At 43.2% G+C, this 22,132-nt stretch overlaps 2 protein-coding genes across 2 annotated transcripts in view; both read left to right on the forward strand.

Moving 5' to 3' along the window:
• Nucleotides 1-1,260: 1,260 nt before the first annotated feature.
• On the forward strand, nt 1,261-13,051 carry TNFAIP6 (TNF alpha induced protein 6). The gene is made up of 6 exons (XM_082762869.1): nt 1,261-1,369; nt 6,115-6,252; nt 7,358-7,519; nt 10,187-10,415; nt 11,522-11,562; nt 11,932-13,051. Exons 1-6 carry the CDS (start codon nt 1,276-1,278, stop codon nt 12,093-12,095), a joined length of 828 nt encoding a protein of 275 aa, XP_082618995.1. The 5' UTR covers nt 1,261-1,275; the 3' UTR covers nt 12,096-13,051.
• Nucleotides 13,052-13,761: 710 nt separating this feature from the next.
• Nucleotides 13,762-22,132, forward strand: part of RIF1 (replication timing regulatory factor 1) — a 29,500-nt gene continuing 21,129 nt past the window's right edge. The window contains exons 1-10 of the mRNA XM_082762931.1: nt 13,762-13,975; nt 14,667-14,745; nt 15,341-15,437; nt 17,539-17,669; nt 17,788-17,882; nt 18,184-18,373; nt 19,280-19,372; nt 19,468-19,606; nt 20,862-21,013; nt 21,730-21,850. Coding sequence (XP_082619057.1) covers nt 13,878-13,975; nt 14,667-14,745; nt 15,341-15,437; nt 17,539-17,669; nt 17,788-17,882; nt 18,184-18,373; nt 19,280-19,372; nt 19,468-19,606; nt 20,862-21,013; nt 21,730-21,850 — 1,195 coding nt within the window. The 5' untranslated portion in view covers nt 13,762-13,877. The remainder of the gene's footprint in view (nt 13,976-14,666; nt 14,746-15,340; nt 15,438-17,538; nt 17,670-17,787; nt 17,883-18,183; nt 18,374-19,279; nt 19,373-19,467; nt 19,607-20,861; nt 21,014-21,729; nt 21,851-22,132) is intronic.

Genomic DNA, 22,132 nt, shown 5'->3' on the forward strand with positions numbered 1-22,132 from the left:
GAAGGTACGTTTAGATGAATTTTATTAGGAGAACTTTTGCTCTCATCAATGAGTGCTGGAGAGTGACAAGTTGAGACATTGGTCATTTGGTGGAAAGGTGCCTTGCTACTGTCTGAGGCAGGAGAAAGGCTCTGTCTCAGCTCCATTTCCCCACAGGTCTCCCCTGAGATGTAGGTGGGAGGAATACATGTTTGTGCATGTGTATGCAGTGTAGCTAGGTGTTCATCGCTTTATATTAAGGCTGGAGCGATGAAGAATATCCTCCTCCTTGATGCAGCAGTCATCTATGTGAAATATTTTTGAGTAGGCACAGAGTCCTCCACCCCTTCCTTTGGATTTCTGTTTTTCATTTATTTTAACTCGATTGTCTTCATGGCCATGAGCACATCTTTTGCTGCAGCTCCTGACTCAGAAGTTATGAATGTTAGCAGAACTGGAGGGCAGAATCCTCCGATGGCTGCTCATTGTGTGGGGCCACCAGACCGTTTTCCATACTCTTATCTTTCCCCCCTTTCTACTCTCCCAGTCATCCACAAGGAGCAGCTGCAGTATTCACTTCTTGCCAGAAGGGAAGACAGGCAGACAGCTGTCACGCTATGAATCAGATTTTAAACCGTGGTTTGGAGAGGAAGATTTTAGCTTTATTTCCCACTCGCAGAACAAAGAGCATCTGTTTTTGACACTTGTAGTTTTGTGCTGATCTGGGGGTTTGCCTTGCAGTTGGAGATTCCACATAGGGAAACTGAATTCAAATATCCAATCAAAAATATTCCCCTGATATTTTTTAATTGATCGGGGCCGCTGTGAAATTAAATCCAAATGATATCTGAAAAACCAAAACGTTTAAATGAGGAGCAGTCGGTGTGATTCTCTTTGGTCCTATAAATGGTGTGACTAGAGACACTGTGAGCAGATAGAGCAGTTATTAGTTTTATTGTTCTGTGGAATCTGAAGACACTGAATGCTGAAGAATGAACAGCCTTTGGCTTGAAAAGTGTTCATGTGTGCTGCAGTAGTTAGGGGTAGAATGGTTTCTTGGACACACTGGGAATCAGGAGAGCCAAAAGTGAGTCACATGGACGACTGCAGACATCACATTTAATTGTGTAATAATACTACAGCAAGCACAATTGGAGCAGGCTTGCTGACCTCACAGCTGAAAGCACTATTTAAGATCTGGCTACCAGATGTTCCAATAGGATCTAGCCAGCTGCTAGCGGAGGTTACCCTGAGTGTTTTAACAGGGAATATTTACAGCCTAATAGTTCGGAAGAGATGATTGCACTGATTTTCTTCTCTGCCCTGCTGTGGGACAAGGCTCAAGCATGGGGATTCAAGGACGGAGTGCTGCATAACTCTATCTGGCTAGGTAAGAAATAATTTAATCCTGAATGTTTCGCTGCAAAAGTCACTGTGTTTATCTAACAGCATAAAAATAAACACCTAGCAATACAAAAACAAGCCAGGCATTAATACTAGCAAAATCTTCATTGAAATTGGTCATCAGTTTATATCAGTAATGACTGCAAGTTTTGTACTTAGGAGCCTTTTGTTTTATTGTTTCTCTGAAGCGCAGGAAAAAAATAGTTATGGAATATTTCATCTGAATGTGTTTTCCTACAGCATGAGGTGAAGAGAAAACTGTTGAATAGTAGCTGCTGCTAATGAAGGAAAACAAGTATGAAAAGAAACATTTGCCAAAGGAATGAATTATTTTCTGCATGAACATATTTCAAATGCCTGGGGTCCTACATCTGAAACTAAATGATCTGGAAATAATATCAGTATCTCTCCTAGGTTTCCAGGGAAGCACAGAAATGTATATGTTTTGGCCATTGGTTCGTTCTCATCATTAAAGAGTTGAGAAAAGATTCCAAAAGGGCTATAAAAATGTTGTGGGAATAGTTTCTTATACCTCGAGTGGGTTTAAATGCCTCTTCGAGTTCTTTTATAAGTCTTCATAATAATCCAATACAGCAGAAAAACATATTGAAAAGGCAGCCACATAAAATACGCCAAAGCAAATATATGCACTGAGTGCTCTGTTTCATAGACAAATGCCTACAGACTCCTTTCTCCTGTCTAAGGATGCTGCATATTTCTTTAAGGATTTTAAGGCATTCCTGCAGCCCATACATGTTTTTGTAGCCATGAGATGTTTCGTGAGGAATTGGAGCCACTCTCTCATAGCCGGTGCAACAAGCACGTGGCTCCAGCCCCTCTCAGAGGACCGCGTAAACAGCAGGAACAGAAGTGAGAAGGAGCAGTGTCAGTGGTGCTTTCCATCTGACTGCACCTTTTTAATGACTTTCCTTTCCTTCTGAACCTGGAGCACGCCCGCTGTGTCCCACGGCTGCTGGGGGTGCTGGGGGGGGAACAGCTTGGCAGCCTCACGCACCTCCTCGAGGGGCTGCTCTTCGAGAGGACGATGGCAGGGGATGGCTTGATATGAGGAGCAGAGCTTGTATTCAGGTTGGTGCAGCACACAGGGATGCAGTGGATGAAAAACACTGAGGCTGTGTTAAGCCCTGATAGCAGGGGCAGAGAACTTGAATTTGATACCGCCTGCGATGGGTATCCTCCTGCAGGATGCGGAGAAAAGGGGCTGGCTGTGCATGGGCAAACAGCACCCAGCCGTGCTCAGATCGTGCCTGGGTCTAACCACGCTCGTGCTGCTTGGCACAGTTCTGCTCCTGGCTCTCTGCAGTCTTCCAGAGCACCCCAGTGCCAGTGAGAGCCAGCCAGGGGCTGTGCCAGGACATAACCAGGGTGATGCCACCCCGGCCCCAGGGTCCTGGGTTCAGCACACCCAGCACTCCTAAGATAATGTTTTGCTGCACCTCCAGCATTTACAGTGAGGGTAGATGAAAATCAAGGACAGAAGCAAGAACTGATGGCTTTCTCTGAAGGAACAAAGACATGCAGAAAGCTGGAAGCACAGTGTGCAGCTTTGAAATAACCACTCTGCTTTCCATTCACCTTTCCAGTGAAACTCCTTTTAACGTGCGCCATCTATTCCAACTGCTGCAATAAAATTACTCAAACAAAATCCAAACTGCAGTTAATTAAATTACCAACAGAATTCAGTGAAATTACATATAAATGAAGAAAAAATGGGCAAATTCACAGCCATCCAATGTACAAATCTTTGAATTAAAAAAAAAAGAAGTTATTTGGACACTAAAACGAGTAGCCCCAATCTCATTCTAACTGTGGAGAAGCATTAAAGCAAGACCCACCCCACTAAGTAAAACCTAGGAATGTGCAGTGGCATCTGAGCCTCGTTTATCTCCTCTTCTGATAAAGCATGGCTGAGACCAGAGTGAAAATGAAGGGAGTCTTCCATTTTACCTTGCTTCCTCAACAAACCATTAACACAAATATCAAATATTTTGTAGAGGTCAGGCTGGAAATGCTCATGTGTTTTACCTTTTTCTGAGGTACAAAAGATGTTTTGTTGTCCCAGTAAACACGGAGCCCTGCAGCTGATGGTATCGTGTCCTGCTAATGTCTTTCTTGTGTGAATGGAATTTTATAGCTGCTCGTTTTTGAAACAGGCACGCTATAACCAAAGACTCATTGTAAACTGATGAGAGGATTGGAACAGCCTTACCCAAATACGTCCAGGCGCTTATTCGAGAGCCGGTTCTCAGTGCCAGCAAGCAGGATTCCCATGACAGGTTCTCCCCTCTCCGCGGTCCCAGTTTCACCATGTGTCTTTCAAGAGGGAGGTTTGGGGCCATGCCTGCCCCGTTCGCTGCAGCATGACCCTGCCAGGAACTGTACCTGGCCCTCCTCCACTTAAAAGTTATTTGTTTTCAGCCTTTGACATGTAGCACCGTGCCATGCGTACTGAGGGAACGGTACTAGGCCAAGTCTCACACTGGGTGTGTTTGTGCAGAAGAGCTTGGCCACGGTTCACTCTCACCTACTGCTGTGGGTGAGCAGGGGGTCACCGTCCTTGCCCAACCCTGCTGGCTCTGGGCCTCGGGGAGAGCTTTTAAGAAATGTGAGTTGGAAGAGAAGTGTCCTATCAGCTGTGCAACCCGTGCTCTTTGTGTAAGGAGGGAAGTGGGTGGAGGAATCCCAGAGAGAGCACTCCCCACACGCAGGTTTTCAGGCAAATAAAAAGTGTGCTCAGCTGAAAGATCTCAGTGTGGCCCAGGGAGAGGAGATTTCAGACAGGTCTCATAAAGAGAGCAGCCTTGGCTGAGTACGTGTGAGGTCCTTCCTCCAAAGGCTACTCTTCTCGTGTCACAAGGGAGCCACAGGCAGATGGGCGATTGCCCTCAGCAGGACACCACCACCCTCCGAGACACTGCAGGTGGTGCTGCTGGTGGAAGAGCAGCCCTTGTAGAAGCTGTGAAGAGCAGATCTTTCCAGCAATGCTCTGAAAAATGTGATATCTGTCCGTACTGATATTTTAGCATCAATAAAAGTGCTGGTGTCACTTGCGAAAGTGGCAAGCTGTAGGATTCAGCTGCCCCTTACTCCTTGACTCGGTGTAAGGGGGGCAGCTCAGCTAATCCCAAGGACTAAAATCTGGGGTTTGCAACTCACTGCCAGCTCACTTCAACTCACCTTTCAGTTCACTTACCTAGGAGCTGCAGTGATCAATAATCACATTTCCAGGTTGTCCCCCGAGTGTGCAGTGAGGCTGAGTGGCGCACTATTTCCTGTAGTGCTCACGTTTTCCGTGCGTGCTGAATTCAACACGAGCAAGTTGTAAAGAAACAACAGCTGGGCTTATCATGACAGACTATTAGGTGAATCAAAAATGAAACTTCCTAGAAAGAAATTTTTAATTAATAGAGATTTTTTAAAAGTAGCATTCCATTATTGCACAGCTGATAGGTGTTAGGACTTTTCTTTGCACTCCAACTGACTTCTTAGAAGGATTTTTCCCCACCATGGAAGTAAACCCGTGCCCATGCCAGGGACATTCCCGGCGATGCTGCGGGAAGCAGCTCTGTCTTCTGAGACTGCTGTCAGCAATATCATTGACTTCACTGGGCGCCAGTCCAGGGACTGTGGGTCCAAAAACTACATTGGCAAGCGTCATTCTGTATCTAATACGGGATCTCACCATTGCTAACCACAATTCAGTGGTGACCATATTATTTAAAAAAAATAAATATCCTAACCTAGCCAAAACTGCTGATTCTAAGTATGTCACTAGAAAAGACATTCTCTTTTTCCCATGGTACCAGTAACTACTGTACAAATGCTTCCTGTTTTGCTTCTTTTTTTCAATCGTGTTGAATAGCAGTAACTGCAGACAGATATTTTTCTCAGATTATACTAAATATATATAAAAAAAAAGCAAAAATGCTGTTCAGTTCGATATGCATATTGCTTCTGAGACAGATTTCTGCACATATGGTATCAGGCGAGTGAAACAAGAAGAGATTATAAAACCTGTAGTAGCGCTGACAATTTCTAGGTTTCCCTGGAAAGCTGCTTTATGCTGGGCCTCCAAGAGCAAAGAAAAATAATAATAAAAAAAAAAAGAAGAAGAAACTGTATTAATTTTCTGTGCAGCAAAAATGTCAGCCAGCATTTGTTCTGGTCCTGCCCTTTGTGACAAAAGCCCAGATATTTTTATTTCGCTTTTCCATTCCCTTCAACTTTTACCTCTCTTCTATCCAAGTAGCCGTGATGTGACTCCTCTGGAGATCGAAAACAAAGCTCTGATTCTTCTTCCAAAAGCACTAGGGCTGCGTCCAAAAGTAGGCTGTGATGGCAGTCCAGAACGAGCTTCCCCCGCGTCAGATAGGATGTGCAGAACCGGCGATGCTGACACCAGCGATGGTTCCCATAGCTACTGCTTTCTGAAGAGTCCTCCGGGAGTCCTTCCCTGCGGTTGTTGATTTTCCCTTGCTCAAACCTTGCCAAGCTCTGACTAGCTCTGTTGTTCAAAACTTCTCCTGAGCAAACCCATACCTTAGGGGCGGGAGGGGTGTCGTCTCCTGACGCTTCCCGACTGGCACGGCTACCAGCTGAACATCTTGGTTCGATTCTCACCTGGCCTTCAGCCCTCCTGGGGGGACTGGGGGAGATGGGAGAGCATCCCACAGGGCTGTACTGAAGGCATTTACTGTTCTTGGTCCCCAGAAAGAGCAGCTGGAGTGTACCACCGGGAGTCACGCTCCGGCAAGTACCGGCTCACCTACGCGGAAGCAAAAGCAGTCTGCGAGTACGAAGGAGGACACCTGGCCACGTATCAGCAGCTGGAGGCAGCCAGGAAAATAGGTCTGAAAAAAAAAAAAAAAAAAAGCCTAGCCATTTGCTTTTCACATTGCTCATTCATAGTGTCTTAGATTTTCATGAATGTTATGAACTCTGGGACCGAGGGACTTGTAAAATCCGTGGATTTTGGCCCGAGTTGCATGCAATTTCCCCCCTCGGCACCAGAGCGTGACTGTGCTACCTGCAGAGCTGTCGGGGTCGTGCCTGCACCCGGTGCCACGCATCCCCTGAGCTCGGGGTGCAGCACAGCCCCAAGCCGGCCAGGAGCCTCATTGCCATTCGATTCCTGATGAGGAATGATTAATTCATTCAGCCCATTAGGAAAACAATGGAAAATGACCTCTTCTCTAGAAATTCGCGGGCTATACTGTTGAGTCAGAACCTGGCTCTCAGCAGCAGCACACATGTAAAAAGGGCACTTTTGTCTCGCAGTCCGAGGACGCCACAAATATGTTCCAGATCGCCTTGGTGAAAACATGGAATCAGCCTCTACCAGACAAAATAACACTGCATTCTTTGGCTATCGTATTTAGCTTCTCAGCCACAAAGTGCATTAAGAGGATCTTGTTGTTTAGCAAGAAATTTAGCAAGGAATTTTAGGTATTTACATTTAAACTGGAAGTATTTTAAGTAAATACCTTGTTCCCTTAGCTACCTTCCACGTGCAGCATTTATTCACTCTCAGAACTTAATACTGCAAACTGGTTCTTGGGATATGGTTCAGTAAGTTTGTATGGATTCAAAAGGGGAACAAAGAGCACGATTTATTCGCTTACATAAGTCATCCAATGTATAATTTGATTACAAATGCTGGTACAGCACTTACAACGCACAGCCCTGGAGACCGTATAGTCCATCTGCATTTGATTTTTGTCTTCAGACGAAGAAGCAATGATCGTGCTGTGGAGAACATAAAGCAATTTTACATTCCGTGCTTAAAATTATCCTCTCAATGTACAATTCTTTCCTGTAGTCCGATTTCTATTAGGCCAATTACATCTGTGTCATTGATCACCTTGAGTGAGTCCTGATTTACTGGAACAAAAAGCCATTTCTAGCTTAGGATTGATTTATCACATCGATGCCCCCTTTCCCCCCCGTGTTGCAGGTTTCCACGTGTGTGCTGCTGGCTGGATGGCAAAGGGCAGGGTCGGTTATCCCATAGTGAAAGCTGGAGCCAACTGCGGCTTTGGAAGAACCGGCATCGTCGACTACGGGATTCGCCTCAACCGGAGCGAGAGATGGGATGCCTACTGCTACAACCCTAACGGTGCGTGCAGAAACCACCCCTTCCCCTCGGGTCTGAGGTTACAACTGCATGCCCTGCAGTGCAAAGGCACCCAGCTCCGAAGGAGTTAGCCTCAGTATCCTAAATATGCAGTCTGTGGAGGGGATGCATCGACACAAATGGCTCGGGAGCCTTGCACCCTCTGCTGTCACCAGCAGCAGATCCCGCTCGCTCGGAGCTCGGTGTCTCTGCACTGCCTTGTGCTGTAGGGAACTGGGCTGATCAAAGGCCCTCTAGAAACTAAAAGTGTGATGATACGCTGTTGTTGACCAAAAAGGTAACTGACATTCCTCATGTGATCTTCTTTTGCAAAAAGGCATTTACATTTAGCCTACAATTTCATTTAAACAACCAGCCTGAGGTGCTTAACAGATATTGAGCTAAGTGGTCATAACAGTGCATTAAGCAAAATGTTTAACTCCTGTACTGTAAGCACATTTTCTTACCTTTGTAGCAAGATGGTAGCTTAGAAAATTACAGTCAATCTCAGTGATAATTACCCTTTTGCTTGCCTTTACATTTTTCCCAGTTTGCACATAAAGAATCATATAATTTCTTTCAAAGTTCTCAGTCACCTTGTTGCAAGCACTGCTGCTTAAAATCTGGAAGCAGCCATGAGAATTCAGAAAATAAAATCTAGGGAAGTTCTGGTTATCTTGGGTTTCTTAAAGCTTTTATTCTAAAAAAAAAACTAGAATTCACTCAAATCTGACTTGTTTCTTTTATTTTGTTCCAAATCTGACATGTGTTCCTTTTATTAGCTGGACATTTGGGCATGAAGTTTAGCTATAATTAAATGCTGCAAAGGTAGGCATGTGTGTTTTAATCTGCATCAAAGAGCTAAAAGAGTTGTCAGACATCTCAGAGGTACTGTGGCACACTGCAGGGACAATGCCACCTCGCTAGGGAGCTGTCTCTGGGAGAAATCTGCTGAAGACACCTCCTAAGGGTCTGGCTCCTAAGGCTGGACGTGGCTGTCCAGATGAGAAGTGGGAAATTGTTCCCAAAGAGGTAGCATGTAGGCTGTGGTTTAAAATCCTCCCTGGAAAGTTGTGTTCTTCAGTGATTTTATTTCTTTATTGTAAACACAGTTCTGGAGGGAAACAGGGGTGTGCCTGCTACTCTGTTGTTCCTGTTTACCAGCCTTCTGATGCGTTTGTAGAGTCATACACAGATAAAACATTATGACATGGGAACCATTCTCTGGATATTTCGCCTGTAAACAGTCAAAATGTTAACCCTTATTCCTTCTTCCTCGTGCCTGAGATAGAGCAAGTCTCGAAACGAATGCCATGCCTGGGACTGAACCACCGGACAGGTCCAGCTCTGGACCTGTGTTTTGCACGTGTGTGTGCATGCACGTGTAGCTGCAGTGTAGCTAGAGAAAAGTGGCTCTCCAAAGCAGACCTGGGGAGATGGTTCCAACACGACAGACAAGACTTCACCAGATATGGGCCCTGTCCCCATTCCCCTCCATTCCTTACGCTGCAGATAAAATATTTACACAGCCACTGCATCTCGGTACCACTTCACATGGCTGGGAAGATGGAAGAAGTGGGCACCACCACGAGAAGAGAAGTTCAACTTTATGCTCCATTCGAGTCCCCTGCTCCCAGGGAGCGCGCTGCCCTGGCTGGCAGAGCCAGAAGCTGGAGCTGGTGGTGACGTCTATACAGCTGTGCACATTTGTTTGTGCTCGCAGGGCTTGAGCTTGTTTATGTGAGCTGGGCAGTTGTTAACCGAATAGCTCTGTGGGGTGGGGGACACTCACAGATGTTCAGCACACAAAGAAAACTGCGAGAGAGACTACTGCACTCGTTATTACTGCATTTATGTCAGCCCAACACGCTCCTTTGTCAGCCTTCTCCTCTGGGAGGAGAGGTGGTTGCTTTCCAGATGCTCTGTTTGGTTGGAGGACAAAGGGAAACTTGAACTGCCAACGCTCCCAAGACAGCCTGAGCCTCTCCCATGGCAAGGAAATGTAGTTGTGCTCCATGGGCAGCCTGCTATGTGGGCTGGCAGAGCTCTCTGGCTGCAGGTGGGACATGGCCTGGGGCACAAAGCCCTTAGTTCGGGGCAGTGGACGAACCAAGAGCATTGAACTCACACCCAAAAAGTGCCTCCCCAGGTCTGAACGCGGGCACTGCAGGAGCTCTGTGCCCTTGGGGGAGTGCAAGAATGCAGCGTATGTGAGCACTGACCTTTACAAGGTGGGTGGGGTTTTTTGTTTGTTTGTTAGTTTGCGCAAGACACGCTTCAAAGAGGTTTTTGAAGAAGAAAGGCTGAAACAGAATGCCAGGGCAACGTGCGAGTACAGCCTTAAAGCTTACAGTTCAGCAGTCAGAAACCCTAAATGCCTTTTACATGAAGCACTTAGCTCTGGCCCAAAGTCCACTGAAGTCAATGAAAGCTTTTCCTCTAAATTCAGTGAGTTTTGGATCGTGTCTTCCAAAATATCTGCTTCCAAAAGCTAGGAATGACGGACGTTTCTTGTGAATGCTGACTGCTTAAATGTATGAAAAATGCTATCATGCTGGAGGTCCCTATGTGATTTTCTATGGATCTGCTGGGTGAAAGAGCTGAAAGCATTAAATCATAGCCATATCCAAAACGAATACTTGAACTCTGATGTTTTTATTTTTCTCTTAGGAAAAGAATGTGGCGGAGTCTTCACAGATTCAAAACATGTTTTTAAGTCACCAGGCTACCCAAACGAGTATGAAAATGAGCAAATTTGTTATTGGCATATCAGAGTGAAGTATGGACAGCGGATTCATCTACAGTTTCTGGAGTTTGATGTTGAAGACGACACTGCTTGTATGGCTGATTTCTTGGAAATCTATGATAGCTATGACGACATCAATGGCTTTGTGGGCAGGTACAGTAACTCCAACTCTAATATAAAAATAATCAAATGATATATATTTTTCTGAAACATTACTTCAGAAAAAACACCGTGTTACTTTGTCCAATTAGCACCTCTGATATGCTCATAATACTTGTAGTAATAGTACCTGACAACTTACCTTATTTCCCTTTTATTAACACAGCCCTGTAAAGAGTCTCGGGAAATTGTGCTTTGCCCTTTTCTGCTTTGTTGAATTACATGAAAGGGAGCTCGAGACTTTTTAGTCAGCTGCTTATTTTAATTCTCTATGACGTTGCAGGAAGACCTAGCGATTTCAAACAATATTTTGTATTTGCTTTAATTAAAACGAGGGAGGAGAGGTGTAAAGTGTTAGCAAAAAAATTATCCTTTTCTACAGAAGTCAAATATTTTGTAACAAAATCAGAACAGAACAGGTGTTCCATGTCTCTCTCCTAAAATTCCATTTGTCTCTTTGCTTAATTCTCACTTTCTTTTGTTCACTGTCATCTCTTTGCTTGTTCTTTAGCAGTCATATTTTTACTATAAAATTCCTCATTTTTCCAGGAAAAAACCAAAACAAAACAAAGCAACAACAACAACAACAACAACAACAAAAGTTATAAAAACACTTCCCAATTCCTGCCATTTTTCATATCCTTTCTACAACTCATGTGTAGCAAAGCAAGGAGATAGCCCATTTGTTTCTCCTTTACAGATCATTTCAGATGTTTTTCTTGACAAAGTTCTTCCTTTCTTAGCCTTGAGCCATTGTTCTTTTCCTTAATGCCTTGTTAAATTGTTGTGTTTTTGTTTTTGTTTTTTTTTTTCTCGTTTTGCATCATTTACTTCCTTCATATTTTGAAAAATGGTTCCTGCATTTTTCCCTCCCTTAATCCTCACTACAAAATCATGACAAAAATCCTTTAGTCAATGGCTTTAACATGCAGAGCAGAATTATGTGCGCTGCACAGCTACAACCAGCTTGGCCCCACGAGGCACAGCTCCAGAGGAGAGTACAGCCTGGGAGCCCCATGGTCACTGTGTGTCCCCACACAGCAGGGTAGGGCATATCTGCTGTGTTTAGTCATGAAAATTTCTCTTTTTTTTTTTTCCAGGTTTTGTGGAGATGAGTTGCCAGATGATATCATTAGCACAGGTAATATATTTGTACTCTTTATGGTTAAAAAAAATCAGCCCAGATAGACTTTTCTCCCTGCTTTCTAATAATAAGATGTCCAAAGACTCAATCTCTGCTTCATGGCCAAGCTGCTATTCAAAACTGCCAGCATGCTTTTTCATCAACACAGTTACTTTTAAATAAATGATGTACCATTCCATGCATGATTTGAGGTTCAACTAGTGAATGCAAGTAACAGCAGAATCCAAAAAATATTTGCTGCACACTCATGGTACAACCTCACCCCAGTGTCACCTAGGAAACCATGAGGCTTTCTGCCTATTTTGCATATCCAGGTGATTTTTCTTCTTAAATGAGGGTGACCTTCTTTTCCTTTTTCTTGTCCAGGCAATGTGATGACTTTGAAGTTTCTGTCAGACTCCTCAGTGACTGCTGGTGGTTTTCAAATTAGGTATGTTGCTGTAGACATGCCTTCAAAGTCAGGTGATGGAAAGAATACAACTTCCCAAGGAAAAGCAAACTTCTTACCTGGAAAGTTTGGTATCATGTAAGCAAAGTAACATGATATGCTCACTGGGAAACGTGTTTTAGAACCCAATTCAGACATCTGTTTCTTCAGATAAGACAGACGTACGGTCATTTCCTTCGTATCTTTCTGACTTTTTATTTTCTGTTTTATATAAGTTTTGTTAATAAAGTATACTAGGAAATAAATTATAAAATGTAATTACATGAATACTGGAAGACTATTTTTAGATTTCTAGACCTGTAAAAAACTGAAGAAATCACTGTTACCAAAGACTTTAAAGCTATTTTTGTATATAAACTGTACCTTTTCCTTATTTCTTGCACCATTTGAACAAGCTTGTTGTGACCAATGTTTCAATTATTTTTAAACCTAATTTGCTGTTCTCTCCTTATTTCCTTGGTTTCCACATATTTATTTTTTTTGATTGTTGCTTTATTTCTCCCCGTTCTCTACACTACTTTTTTTAATTAACGGATTTCCCTGAGCTCAAACTGATTTTCCCTGGACTCCTTTGGAGTCCACTTATTCTGAAGATGCATAAATTCATCCTGTGGATGGCCTAGTGGTCACCCATGTTACTGTCTGAAGTCAGAAGGCTGTGAAGCAGCATGGAAAGCACAGGATCCATGACATTATCAGTGTAATTTTGCTGTGAGATGAATCAGAATGTACTCCAGAAATTTTGTCAGTGTCTCCTCACATGGAGAAGAGATGTTCACGTCTTGCCACTTGTCTGATTTCACTTCGCAAAGAACCAAATGAGAGACTTAGTAATGATGATAAAACTGGCGAGATGAAGCATCAAAAGAAATTGCCGACAACCAGCAAATCCATTCTGAAGACACTGTTGAGATGCTGTATGTTGTTTACACGGGTTTTGAGACTGTACTGTTGCGAACTGATAAACGCGAACCATTTTCTGTGTTCTCAACTTGGGTTTAAATTCCTCAGCCTGAAGCAGCATTAAAGCTACCTCTGTTTTAACCTTGTTATCGAGTTTCCAATGATGTATTTTGTATTCCCCAAGGGCTTTTCAGACCTTTTTTTTAAGTCAAAGCAGTCAGTAAACTGCAGCGTGTCTTGGTTTGGTGCGGGGGGCTGTGCCCCTGCCCTGCCTGAGGGACTTCAGAGGGGAGCCTCGGGTCATTATTTATTTAGTTAATTAATTATTGAGTGTGTATTGGTCCAATTTCCCTGGGAATACGGCTCTAACTCCTAATCTGTAAAGCGAGCAGCAGGCACATGGCCGTGTGGTGGGGGGGGGGGGGGGGGGGCCGGCGGAGCGGCATTTTACGACCCCGCCGCCTGCCGGCCGCCCTCAGTGGGCTGCGGGCTGTGAGGCGATTTTAGGTTTATACAAGGCGGTTTATGCGAACAGGGCCGTGCGAAACTCGTGTTTTTATTTCCAGTCAGGAGCGAGCGTGACGGCGGCGTTACCAGGACGCGGCCGAGCACGCCGCGCTCTGAGGCGGACCGCCTCGCCGCCTCCCTTGACGGACAGCCCCTCGCCCCGCCCCCTCCGCCTCCTCCGCCAATCAGCGGCGGGCCCACACGGGCGCGGGAAGCGGCCGATGGCCGGGCGCCGCTCGCCGCCCTCCGCCTCGGCCCTTAGCCCCGCCTCCCGGCGCTCCCCATTGGCTGAGCCCCCGCTGCCCGGGCCCGCGCGCCGGCCGTCCCGGCGCCTCGCCGCCATCTTAGGCCGGGAGGCAGCGGCGCGGCCGCGGGCGGGGGGCTCGGGGTGGGGGGCTCGGGGCCGCCGCCGCTCGCCGCGCCTCAGGAGGCCCGGCCCCCGGCCCGCCGCACCATGAGCGCCGCCGCCGGCCTTCAGCCGCTGCTGGAGACGCTGGAGGACCCGGCTGCCCCGCCGGGAGAGCTGACGGACGCGCACCTCGCCATCGTCAGGTGGGCGAGGGGACCGGGGTGGGTGGGGGGCAGCCTCGTCAGGCTCCAGGCGGTGCTGGTCTGAGGTGATTTTAACGGCTAACGGCTGTGCAGGCAGGTCTGGTGGTGTGTTCCGGGCCGGCACGCTTCAGGGGTGTGCTCTGAGCTGGGTGGGACTGGTTCTTAGTGGTGTGTGGGGCAGGGGCGGCTCTGCTGGTGCGGATCGGGGCTCCCCTCAACGCGGAGCCTGCCCCTGGAGCAGCCCCTGAGGGGTGTGTGCGCGGCTCACGTGCTCGGTGAAGTTCGTCCAACTTCCAGCAGTTGCACGGAGTTCGTGTATTATCCATTAAAATGTTAAAATTAAATGCCATAATGTCTTTCACATCCCATAAGCACAAAACCCGTTGTTAATCACTTCAATTTTCCTGATGTACCAGCATAAACATACCTCGTAACACACTATTTTATTGGTGTGTCAAGCAACACGTGCTGGCTGCCTCTTCTGTTCTTCACCATATTCTGTTTTAACTTCCCAAGGAGTGAAATAGTGCCCTGATGTCCTGGTCTAACTCCCTCCTAGCCGAAACCAGGACACCTAACCCCTGTTTTTAAACTCACTAATAAAGCGTGCGCTGTAAGAGCTTCAAAGTTACATAGATGATAACAAGTTTAATGGGTGAATGTTCCTTGTTTTCCCTTCTGCTCCGTAAAGTCGCTTGACTGGTGAGGAAGGCAAAGAATTCACTGCTGATGTTAGAAGACACTTCCCTCAACTTTGCAAAGTGTTTAAGGTACGTCTTTTCCAGATCAAAGATATGATCAGATGGTCAAGGCCAGACTAAGACTTGAACATGCGTTCATGTAATTATGAATTCCAGCTAGTAACATAGTATTAAGGGTTTGTTTGTGAAACACTTCTTCAATGTTATTAAAAATTACTACAGGGGAAAAAGAAACTTAGGGACAGGGATTCAGGCAGGTGTTATGCAGTCAAATCAAATCTTTGAGAAAAGATGCTATGTGTGTATACTAAATGCCATTTTTTTGGGAAGATTACTGTAAAGACTGTCCATTTTTTTCATGTGTTTTAGAATCAAGTCAAGTGATAGCACAGGGAAAAGCAAGGAAGTGAAGAGCTTCTGATGTGTAGCACATTCTTCAGTAAAGATGTCTAATTACAGAGAACAAAAATGTCTTCAGAACTTCAAATTGTTTTAAAGATCTGGAGTGTGTATAAACAGGAAGGCTTTCCTACATGGCTATATTTTCCATCAAGCATTCATTTTGACAGGTCTCTTCATTCAGCAGGTGTTGGTATTAAGACAGTTAATACTTTACATTTATTTTGTAAGCTGAGGTTTTTACATGCGTGTAACTTTTTTCCAGGCACACATTTCTAGCACAAATTCAGAGCTGAGTAATGCAGCGTTACAGGCCTTAGGATTCTGCGTTTTTAATTCAAAGATCACGTCTGAGTTACCAGGTAAGCAAACAAACTTCAGTGTGGTTGTTGGTTATGTGTATCTCTGTACCATAGTCCTTCCTTTATTTCCTTGTTAGCATATAAGACAATTTTGGCAGATGTTCCCAAAGTGGTATATTTAACAAAAAGTGATATATGTAACAAAGCTGTTCCCAAGTGGTATAATAGTTTTGTCTCTAGATCGGTGTGATCAGATCACTAGTTCCATCTTGTGCAAAAAAAAAAAAAAAAAAGTTTTTTTCATGCTATTCCACTAATACTGGCCTACTAACTCATAGTTTGGTTGCATGCTTTGGTAGCAGTTAGGTTCTGTAATTGTTCTCTGGAATCTGTAATCAAAAACCACCCAAGTGGAAAAATAATGAAGAACATTTTTTTTCTCTGTAGAATGCGGGCCTGCCTGGTAGTGCTTTTCAGTGTTTTCCAGTGTTTACCTGGTAATTCCTGTTTGGTACATTAAAATAGCTTAACTTGAGATGTTTAACAGCACGACATTTAAAGTACTCCAAAACCTTACAGCCTGCGTTCCTGGAAGATGCTAAATCCCTGTAACAGCAGGTTTTGGTGCTGAAAACTTGAGGCTTATTCCTCAAGGTAAAAACAGTGGATTTTGTTAATCCAGGAGAGCTGATGTTCAAGCTGGCTGGTCCTCAGGAAGTACCTTTATGGGGTCAGGCATATCTAGTTGCAGTGGCATGTTCAGAAGCAGCTCAGTGTCACCTGTCAGTGTGCGTGTGGACAGGTTGTGCAGTGGTGGAAGGTGAAGGCTAAACTAGTCACATGTGGATGGTCAGAGAGCATTTTTACACAACGCTTTTTCTCGTTTTTTCTGTTTATATTTTCCAGTGTTTCTTGTCTTTTATTACTTAAACTGTAATCTGATTTCTAGAGGAAATGAAGCATCTGTAGCAGTGTCTGTGTGGTCCCTTTCCTTTCCCCTTTAGCTTTTTTTTTTCTTTTTTTTTTTAAACCACTTAATAAACTGCAGTCAAACTTGCTAGATAAGGTCAGGTCCTGAAAATAGGTGGAGAGTTAGGAAGGTGGGACAAAAAGCTCAAGTTAGCTCAGTTCTTGCTTTCCTCTTTAATGGTGAAGGCTCTTGTAGACCTTAACATGAATTTATATATGTCAATATAGCAGGAAAACTGACTTTTTACAAATTACTCTTAAATGAAGGTGAAGGCTCAGGAGTTGTAAATAGTTGAATATTCAGTCTTTAGCTCTGCTCCTTTTTAGGTAAAATTATCTTTTGGTTGTGGTGGTTTTACCTGGCTGGGGAGCTAAGCTCAACCACTTCCTCTCCTCAAAGGAAAAGGGGGTGAAAATATGATGGAAAGGTCTCAACAGTTGAGATAAGGACGGGAAGATCTCTCACCAATTAACATCACGGGCAAAACAGACTCAGTGTAGGGAGATCCATGTAATTTATTGCCTGGGTCCAATTTAGTTACGATGGGGTCCATCCCCCAGGAGCAAACTGCTCCAGCACGGGTGGCAACTTCCCCCAGACCCCCTGCTCCTGCAGGGGCTCTCCATGGGCCGCAGGGGAACTGCTGCTGCTGCTTGTCTGGAGCACCTCCTGCCCCCCTTCACTGACCTTGGTCTCTGTTTCTCACTTCTCTCTCCCAGTTGCTGTTGCACAGCAGGTTTTGCTTTTTTTTTTTCCTGTTCTTAAATGTGCTCTCCCTGATGGCCAACCCGTGCTGCTGATTGTCTCAGCTCTGGCCAGTGGCAGGTTGTTTTTGGATCTGGCCCTTATCTAATGTGGGACAGCTGCTGGGCTCTGCTCACGGAGGCCACCCCTGTGTGCCCCTGCCACCAAACTCTTGCTACATAAACCCAAATATTTTGGGTTTTCTGGCTTCTCGTGATACCACATATAAGCTACGTCAATAGTATCTATATGTATTAATATGTTTTGATTTTTTTGATAAAATTTCATGAGAAACTTCCAAAAATTACCAAAAAGAAATGTTCAAGACGTTAAATTGCAGTCTAGTTGAATGGATCTCATTGCTTTTGTAATGTTATATGAGCAAAATGACCTGAGGCTTGCTAAGAAGCCGGGTGAGAGTTTGACTTCTATGCATTCTGCTTTCAGCAACTGAAGTACATGACTTGCTTTCAACGGTAAACAGCATTGCTGTGAAAACTCCAGACAAAAACACTCGCACTCGAGCACTTTGGGTGATTTCTAAGCAGACGTTTCCTTCTGATATTGTTAAAAAGGAGGTAAGTTTCTTAACTTTTTTTGTAGTCTGGGAAACGGAATCTCAAGTTTCCAGCTGCTCAGGGAGAAATATTTGTATTTACGTACAACATTCACTCGGATCTTCTTGTGTTTCCTCAGGTGTCCAATATTATTTCTACACTGGAAACAATACTTACTAAAGGAGAAGTCCAGTCTATGATCGTTGAATATGAAGCACTGAATGTTGTTATACGGTATGTGCACTGTTTTTTATTGACTCTCAGTTCAGCTCATATGCTTAAAAAATACTGATGGCATAGACAGGACAGCTGTAAACATCAGTTTGTTCTGCTTTTGGGGAGGTTGAAATAACCTGTCAGCATTGCAGTTAAGTAAACCATTGAAATGGGATGTTCTAAAATTGTTCAGAATGGCTTCCTCTAAATCCAGAGTCGAATTAGAGCACTTATCAATGATACTAAGACTGTCTGAGTGTGTGAGGAGTATGCTGCCTGCTAGAGATGATCAATGCTTGTATTTGTTTTTTCAATTCAGCTTAATGGAGCAAACTCCGACCCAGATGGGAGAAGAGGCTGTGAGGTGGGCGAAGCTGATCATTCCTCTGGTCGTCCATTCAGCTCATAAAGTGCAGCTCCGAGGTGCCACTGCACTGGAGATGGGCATGCCCCTGCTGCTGCAGAAACAGCAGGAGGTGGCAGCTGTCACTGAACACCTAATGACCACAGTAAGTAGAAATGTGCTTTTTTTCTAGATACAGCAGGAGTAGTGATCAGGGTTTTTGTTTTGATGTTTTTTATAGTCTAAGTAGTAGCTTTTTGCTGCCACTAAGTGTTCAGAGCAACCTCATGATGGCAGCAATTGCGACAAAAAAATAATACAACAGCAAGGTTAAACATAGGACCACTGTAAAAAAAAAAAAAAAAAATCTTAATGTTTCTGGCAAGCATTATTGATAAGGAAAGCTTCTTTTTAAATATTCTTTAGATACCTGTCGTTACAGCATTAATTCGTGGTATCATACTTTTGTTTCTTGAAGAGAATTTGGTGACAGAAATAGGGTCTATAGCAGAACTTGGTATGGCATCTTCCAGCTTTACCTCCTACAGAAGATGGGGCTAGCTTCAAAGCTAAGCTTAGTTGCTCAAGGTCTTTACCATTTGAACTGTGAATATATTGAAGGAAGGAAATCCTACAACCTTTCTGGGCAGCTTGTTCCAGTGCTGAACCATTCTCATTGTAAAAATAAACTTTAAAAGCAAACAAGCCACCACCAACAACCAAAAGAAGTAAATCCTTTGGCTGAAGTAGAATTTGCCACTAATAATATCAGTGTGACTTGAGAGTTGGAGAGGCTACGGGTAGTGAAGGAAATTGATTTTGTTGGTTGACATTATCAGCAGAAATAATTGATACCAGCTATTCATTTCAGCAAAGAAGGTAATCAAATAGTAGCAGTGTTTGACTGACTCACCAGGGAATGCTACATGGTACAAAACTTTATCTTTCTGATCTAGAAATAAGTTATTTCCAGACTGCATGTGTCTTTCCAGTTATCATTGATTTGATTACATAATTTTTACAATATCTTGAATGTATTCCTTGTATAAATTATTTTTCTTTTTGCCGGCAGAAATTAATCTCAGAACTTCAAAAGCTGTTTTCTACAAAAAATGAGACTTACGTCTTAAAATTATGGCCGCTGTTTGTCAAATTACTTGGAAAGGTAAGCAGAAAAACAGTCATTTTACTTATCTGAAGGTTAATAACTAAGTTCTTGACAGCTTAATTAATTGTAACTTTGAACTTCTGTATTTGCAGACTCTGCATCGTAGTGGCAGTTTCATCAACTCATTGCTGCAGCTGGAGGAACTTGGATTTCGTAGTGGCTCACCGGTAGTAAAGAAAATAGCCTTCATTGCATGGAAGAGTCTAATAGATAATTTTGCTTTAAATCCAGGTAGATTTAAAAAAGTTAACCTGAATTGCTTTGAGTATTGCCACTTTTTATAACTGGAAGAGTATAGATTGTTTCTCTTTCTTACCCTGGTGAAAACTATGGTATGTGCCACTGTATATACACAGTATATATGTGGTGTATACATAGTAATATATACTGTGTGTATAGACATAAGGGAAAGTGATGTAACTTGACCAGTAGTTCTGTCTTAGTTTTGCTACTAGGAGAATGGATAAAATTAGAAGCCTTTTTTGTAACACTTTAGTTGAGCCAAACAGTCAGCAATCAAATGGAGAAAAAACTTTGTTCTGTGTATAGTATTTAGGACTGTATGGATTAACTGGGGGGAGAGCCATGCATCAAGATTCTGAAGATGTAAAACATGTACTTCAAAATCTGTTTAAAGGGTACAAAAGAGACCGGAACAAGTCCAGTACATATATATCACAACACCCAAAATACCTACCTTGATTGTACTTTCTGTCCTGAAGAGGAAGCTAAATGCGGACATTTCTTAGTTTAGCTGAATTTCAGTTACGTTGCAATTCTGAATTGTTTGCCATGTGGTCACTTCTAATCACTGTTTTCCATAGATAATTAACAAAGATATTTTTTTTTCTAGATGAAATCACTGGCATTATTAGCGTACGTGTTGCATGCTTTATCATGGCTAACAAGGACTGCATGCTGCAAAAGCAGTCTGTCAGCAGTTTCTTATAAATCACTGGTGGACAGGTTCTGCTGCTGCTGAGCTGGCTAAAAGTTTTTTTTCCCTTTAAGCACTTAGGCTTGAGCAAACTTCTGTCCAAACATGCTATGCCATTTCTGCTTCAGTGGCAAATGATCATTTGTGGCCTTGGTATGCCATATTTAAGGTCATTCATTCTCATTTTGTTGTTAATACACAGGTACGTTAAGTGTTTGGGTTTTATTTTGCTGTGGGAGATGTTACTCTTTAAAATAGCAAGCAGAATGGATTTCCTTGTGTTTATGTTGGTATGCAGTAGATTTCACTTCCTTTCTGGTATCAGGAAGAAATGCCTTCTATTTCCAGGGTCATTCCAGACACCATTTAAAGCAATTTAAATAGTCTGAAAGATTAGTGTGGTATTGTAGTTCTGCAAAGCATTACTGTATTTTAAGGTAAAACACAGTAAGAAGAAAGCTAATGGTTTAAAAAGTTCCCTTTTTGTTATTTTGCAATCAAATTATTTAATTACGTTGATTAAAAATGCTTTTTTTGTTTTTCTTCAAGATATATTGTGCAGTGCTAAAAGGCTGAAATTGTTAATGCAGCCCCTGAGCTCAATCCATGTGAGAACAGAGGCTTTAGCACTGACGAAACTGGAGGTCTGGTGGTATTTGCTCATGAGGCTGGGACCTCAGCTGCCTGCAAACTTTGAACAGGTAATACCACTGAAAATAGCTGTAGTGTAATCATTTAGCTGGTGTTCAGTGTGCAAAGCTGAACTCCGTTACCATAGCTTTTGTGTACCTACTTTGCCCTTCTCTAGTTTGTTATTAGTATAAAACTGTCTTTAGGAACCAAACATGCTTTTTGTTCATGTGTATGTTATATAGGAGCATTTAGGAACATTTAGGGCTGTGTGCGCGATCTTTTTCAAGTTTCAAAAGACGTGAGAGTCTATCTGCCTATAATTTGAGTATCTTAGTGAACATTTCCGCTCAGTGCATGGTAATAATAAACATGAGCAAGTTATGTAAGGATTGTTTTGTCCTTTTAAAAATATTCCTTAATATCATGGAGAAAAATATTTCAGTTGTTTCATTACTACTCACATTGTAATCAAAATGAGCAAAAAGTTTCTGGCTTCTGAATTTTGTTAAATGAAACTTCAGGATGGCAGTAAAGAAAAAAATGCAACTTTAAGCGAGGTACAGTTGGATCACTTCCAACATGAATTTTTATCAAGCTATTTCATGTTTGTTCTTCAATATATGTTTTATACAGTGCCTTGGAAATAACATTATGAGGACTCAAGAAGCTCTGAAAAATTGATGCTGTGAATAGCAGTACAGCCTATGTGATATTTAAATTGTGTGATTCTTTGTGGCTTATGGCTTGTTTGTGTTACTTTTATTGAGATTTGGTATTTTTGCAGGTTTGTGTACCGTTAATCCAGAGTACTCTAAGTCTAGATTCTTCTGCTGCATTGCCAGGAACTCCCTTGCGTGCACCAACAAACCAGAATCTAGGTTTGGCAAACTCTGCACAGAAATCAGGTATTAAAATGCAAGCCTGTTTCCACCTGTATTTTAGATGCAGGAGCCAAGGTGTTTTGTGTAACGTATTTATGATTTTTAATTTGTCATATTATTGAAAACAGTAGCTTCTCAGATGAACATGCAGGAAACTTAGGTGGTGGTTTACATTGGTTAAGCTGAGACTGTAGTCAGTATCTCAAGCTACAAAATCATGATAATCCAACTGCTGAGGGCCCATCTTTAATGTCTAGGTTTGTGTTCACTTTTGCAATGAAGCTTTGACTTGAAACTTAAGTTTTT

This window comes from Aythya marila, assembly GCF_965140915.1.
Source record: "Aythya marila genome assembly, chromosome: 6".
NCBI classification, from domain to species: Eukaryota; Metazoa; Chordata; class Aves; order Anseriformes; family Anatidae; genus Aythya; species Aythya marila.

Excerpts from the sequence above, each read along its gene's own strand:
- TNFAIP6 (XM_082762869.1), top strand. The coding sequence starts at position 1,276 with ATGATTGCACTGATTTTCTTCTCTGCCCTGCTGTGGGACAAGGCTCAA. Across the intron at positions 6,253-7,357 it reads GGAGGCAGCCAGGAAAATAG|GTTTCCACGTGTGTGCTGCT; the intron begins GTCTGAAAAAAA and ends CCCGTGTTGCAG. Across the intron at positions 7,520-10,186 it reads CTACTGCTACAACCCTAACG|GAAAAGAATGTGGCGGAGTC; the intron begins GTGCGTGCAGAA and ends TTTTTCTCTTAG.